This window comes from Trachymyrmex cornetzi, unplaced genomic scaffold (genome assembly GCF_001594075.2).
Source record: "Trachymyrmex cornetzi isolate Tcor2-1 unplaced genomic scaffold, Tcor1.1 scaffold646, whole genome shotgun sequence".
Classification (NCBI taxonomy): Eukaryota; Metazoa; Arthropoda; class Insecta; order Hymenoptera; family Formicidae; genus Trachymyrmex; species Trachymyrmex cornetzi.
Window position 1 is genome coordinate 8807 of NW_017299966.1, and position 3878 is coordinate 12684.

General features: G+C 35.5%; 1 protein-coding gene across 4 annotated transcripts in view; it reads left to right on the top strand.

Annotated features, from left to right (window-relative positions):
* Nucleotides 1-1832: 1832 nt before the first annotated feature.
* Nucleotides 1833-3878, top strand: part of dsh (Segment polarity protein dishevelled) — a 15156-nt gene continuing 13110 nt past the window's right edge. For all 4 annotated transcript variants that reach the window (XM_018516702.1, XM_018516703.1, XM_018516701.1 and 1 more), the window contains exons 1-3: nt 1833-2307; nt 2998-3067; nt 3289-3541. In XM_018516702.1, coding sequence (XP_018372204.1) covers nt 2147-2307; nt 2998-3067; nt 3289-3541 — 484 coding nt within the window. In that variant the 5' untranslated portion in view covers nt 1833-2146. The remainder of the gene's footprint in view (nt 2308-2997; nt 3068-3288; nt 3542-3878) is intronic.

A 3878-nucleotide genomic window follows, 5' to 3' on the forward strand; every position in this document is an offset into this window, starting at 1 on the left:
TTTCCGGTATCCGATAACGATTTGTTGCTCGGTGGAAATTATGTATCTATTACTTTCGAGCAAAAGAGACGTTGATTGGCTGTCGCGCCAACATCCGCCGCACGGCAAGTTCTTCCACGTTCTGTGTGCAATAGCCATTACATAGACAACGGAGTGGCTGTTTCGTCGTCTTAATTCCGCGAGTTCCGTTCCGTTGCCAATTTCCGCTCTATACGAAACCCTTATGCTGGATTCACACTGCATCCGATTTGCGTCGTACAACGCTCTGTAACCAATCAGAAAGCAGGATTCCAATGGATTTTGCTTCGTATCATCGGAATTCTGTTTTCTGATTGGTTGAAGAGCGTCGTACGACGAAAATCGGATTTAGTGTGAATCCAGCATTAGGGCCATATTATGGATTCACACTGCATCTGATTTGCGTCGTACGACGCTCTGCAACCAATCGGAAAACAGGATTCCGATAGATTTTGCTTCGTATCATTGGAATCCTGTTTTCTGAATGGTTAAAGAGCGTCGTACGACGAAAATCGGTTACAGAATGAATCCAGCCATACCACATAAACTTGCATAGCCGCATAAACATTTGCATAAAGAAAATCATCCAATCGTAATTTACGTTTGTCTTTATGACAGAAATATGATTAGATAATTTTCTTTATGCATATGATTATGCGGCTCTGCAAGTTTGTGTTGAATGGCCCTTATACAAGTTTGAATTTTCGAAAAAGTACTAACTAAAACAATAAATTGATATTTTTAATGTTTAATGTTTAGAAATTTTTTTTTCACGATGTAATTAATATGTATATCTAAGCAGTAATATTTTGAGTGATTTGAATATAAAAGATGAAAATATAGTATTGTTTGTTTTGTCTCTCGGTAGCTGCTCGGGGTCACTCCGAATGAACCAAGCGTACTTAAAATATAGGATTCACACTCATTCATTTGTTGGATTCACGCTGGATCCGACTTGCGTCGTACGTCGCTCTGCAACCAATCCTAAAATAGGGTTTTGCTTCGTATCATCGATACATAATAAAATTCTGCTTTCTGATTGGTTGCAGAACGTCGTACGACGTCGGATGTAGAGGCCTAGATACTAGAGATACGACATTGCATCGGTTGGGTTAAGTCGTCGTCGCCATTTTAATTCAGTTTATACGTTCTTATAACCATAGGTTGCATTTTCATGCTGACATTCGACGCTCGTTTTCAGCTGTTTTCAACATCAAAATAAATTACAAGATCAAAATTGACGTTTGATATTCGCCAATTTCTATCACGTGACTTATTTTGACGCTGTAAATGAGCGTCGAACGTCTACATGAAAAGGCACTTTTATAAACTGATAACAGCTGATACATTACATGAGGAAATTTAAATTGTTAGAGAAAGAAGAAAGTATAGTACGTACTTGTAGTATGTGCCTAATAGTACATACATTATATATATGTACATACATTATTTAACTCTATACGTAGAGTCCTAGGACTCTAATTATACGCAGTAATGCTGGATTCACACTGCATCCAATTTGCGTAGTACGACGCTCTGCAACCAATCAGAAAACATGATTTCGATGGATTTTGCTTCGTATCATCGGAATCCTATTTTTTGATTAGTTGCAGAGCGTCGTACGACGCAAATCGGATGCAGTGTGAATCCAGCATTATTTCAGCAGCACGTGAAAATGTACCTTAACAGAGGGCAGTAGTGCGCGGATCATTTGCTGTTATAAAAAAAAGGCTCTCCGTGTCTGAGTCGTGCCCTCTCTCAGGTTTCTCTCTATTATAAAGTATATGGTTGAAATGTATATACGGAGCGAACGCGCAACGCTGACGGCAATGTTGACGTTTAATTTGTCACGGCAATTCGTACGGATATATGTTTTGCGTAGGTTCGACGAATAATGCCAGTGACCTTCTCGTGAATGGTGTGACGCCGCGTGACTACGTCCTCATCGACGAGATCCGCGAGCATCCCACCAAGTTGTGAATATGCAATCTTTTTGTGCACTAGGGCTTTGGCTCGATGCATAACGCGCCATATTGGTTTGAGAAAATATCGTCCAAGTCAGTAGAACCATAGCTGCGTATCATTTTTACATCGCGAATAAATTTTGTTTATCAAGCTTATTCCGACGATGGAAGAGACAAAGATTATTTATCACATGGACGACGAGGAGACGCCGTATCTGGTGAAGCTCAACATATCGCCGGAAAGAGTGACTCTTGCCGATTTTAAAAACGTTTTAAATCGACCGAATTATAAATATTTCTTCAAGTCAATGGACGATGACTTCGGGTAAATATCAACAAGATGCATTGACGTTAAGTTATCGAATTTTTCCTTTTGTTCTTACTTCCTTATTATTTATCATATACTATATTGTTATACGTAATGTTAGAATTATACTTTATTGTATATAACTTATTAATATTACTCCAATAATTTATTTGTTCCTTTCTAACTTGTGCTTTTACATGAGCGCACTCGTGAGTGGTGTATGTGTGCATGCGCGCGCGCGCGCGGGGTGTGTGTGTGTGTGTGTGTGTGTGTGTGTGTGTGTGTGTGTGTGTGTGTGTGTGTGTGTGTAATAATTATTCCTTTCTTTCATTCATTAATTTGGCAATACTGTAAACAGAATTTTCATTTAACTGTAAGCAAACTTTACAATTTTTCTTTTTTTGATAGTGTGCTATCGTTTTTATTGTAATTCTCATTCGTGTGATAGTTCTCAAATTGCTTTAAAATTTAATGAACAAACTTTGTCTCATAGTTACATGTAATAGATTTTTCTAGTGATAACAAGTATCAAAAACGTGATATATATTTGTAGCTAATGCAGAGGATATATAAATTGGAATACATGAAAATGAAAATTATTAAAAACTGTTATATGTAATACGTTTGTTAAGTCTGTAATTGTGATTGAAGTACTATCATTAGTTTTAACATTTATACTTATCCTAAGTATATTTTCTTCCCTACTAGGGTGGTAAAAGAAGAAATAGTAGATGACGATGCTCATCTACCATGCTTCAATGGTCGAGTTGTTTCATGGGTAAGATTTAAAAATATTTTTCTTAATATATACTATTTTAATTGTTATTGCTAATTATGGCTAAATAAAAAGTGTCATATCAGTGTTTCCTTTTTACAAGTCAAAAGTAGTTGTATAATATAACGTTTTTTTAGTATGTATATGAACTTGGTAATCTTTATTTCTTTCTGAAAAAAAAATTTCATATTTATGTTATTTAATGAAACAATACTTTGTGACAGTTGGTCTCCGCCGAAGGTAGCAACGTTTCAGATGGCGCGTCTCAATGTACAGACTCTATGGCGCATAGCGAAGCAAAACATGACCGTGTAGATCATGCAATATCTGGACATGGTAATAGAGGAAACGCTCCACTTTCACATGACGACACATTGACGGAAACGGAAAGCATTATAAGTAGTCGACAAGGACATCACTTACATAAAAGTTCAAGACATCATTCAGAAAAGTATGAAAAATACAATAAATATAATGGTAAGCAGTGTTATTTATTAATGTTAATTGCATGTTAATGAATGTTTATTGAATGCAGGAGTGGGAACGTTACTTTATAAAAAAAAAATTCGTTGCTGTTACTTTTTGTAAAAGGTAATGCATTGTCATTACTGTTACTTAGAAAACAATGATTTGTTACTTATTAGTTACTTTTTTGTAATTTAATTAAAATAAGATATTAAAGATTTAAAAATGACTTATTAGTTAATAATCAGTATTATTTGTGAAAAATCAATATTGAAACTTAAAATTCTAAGCTAGTCTCTATACAAGCTCTTCTTTATATTAAACTTATAATCCGTATTAATTTAACCTG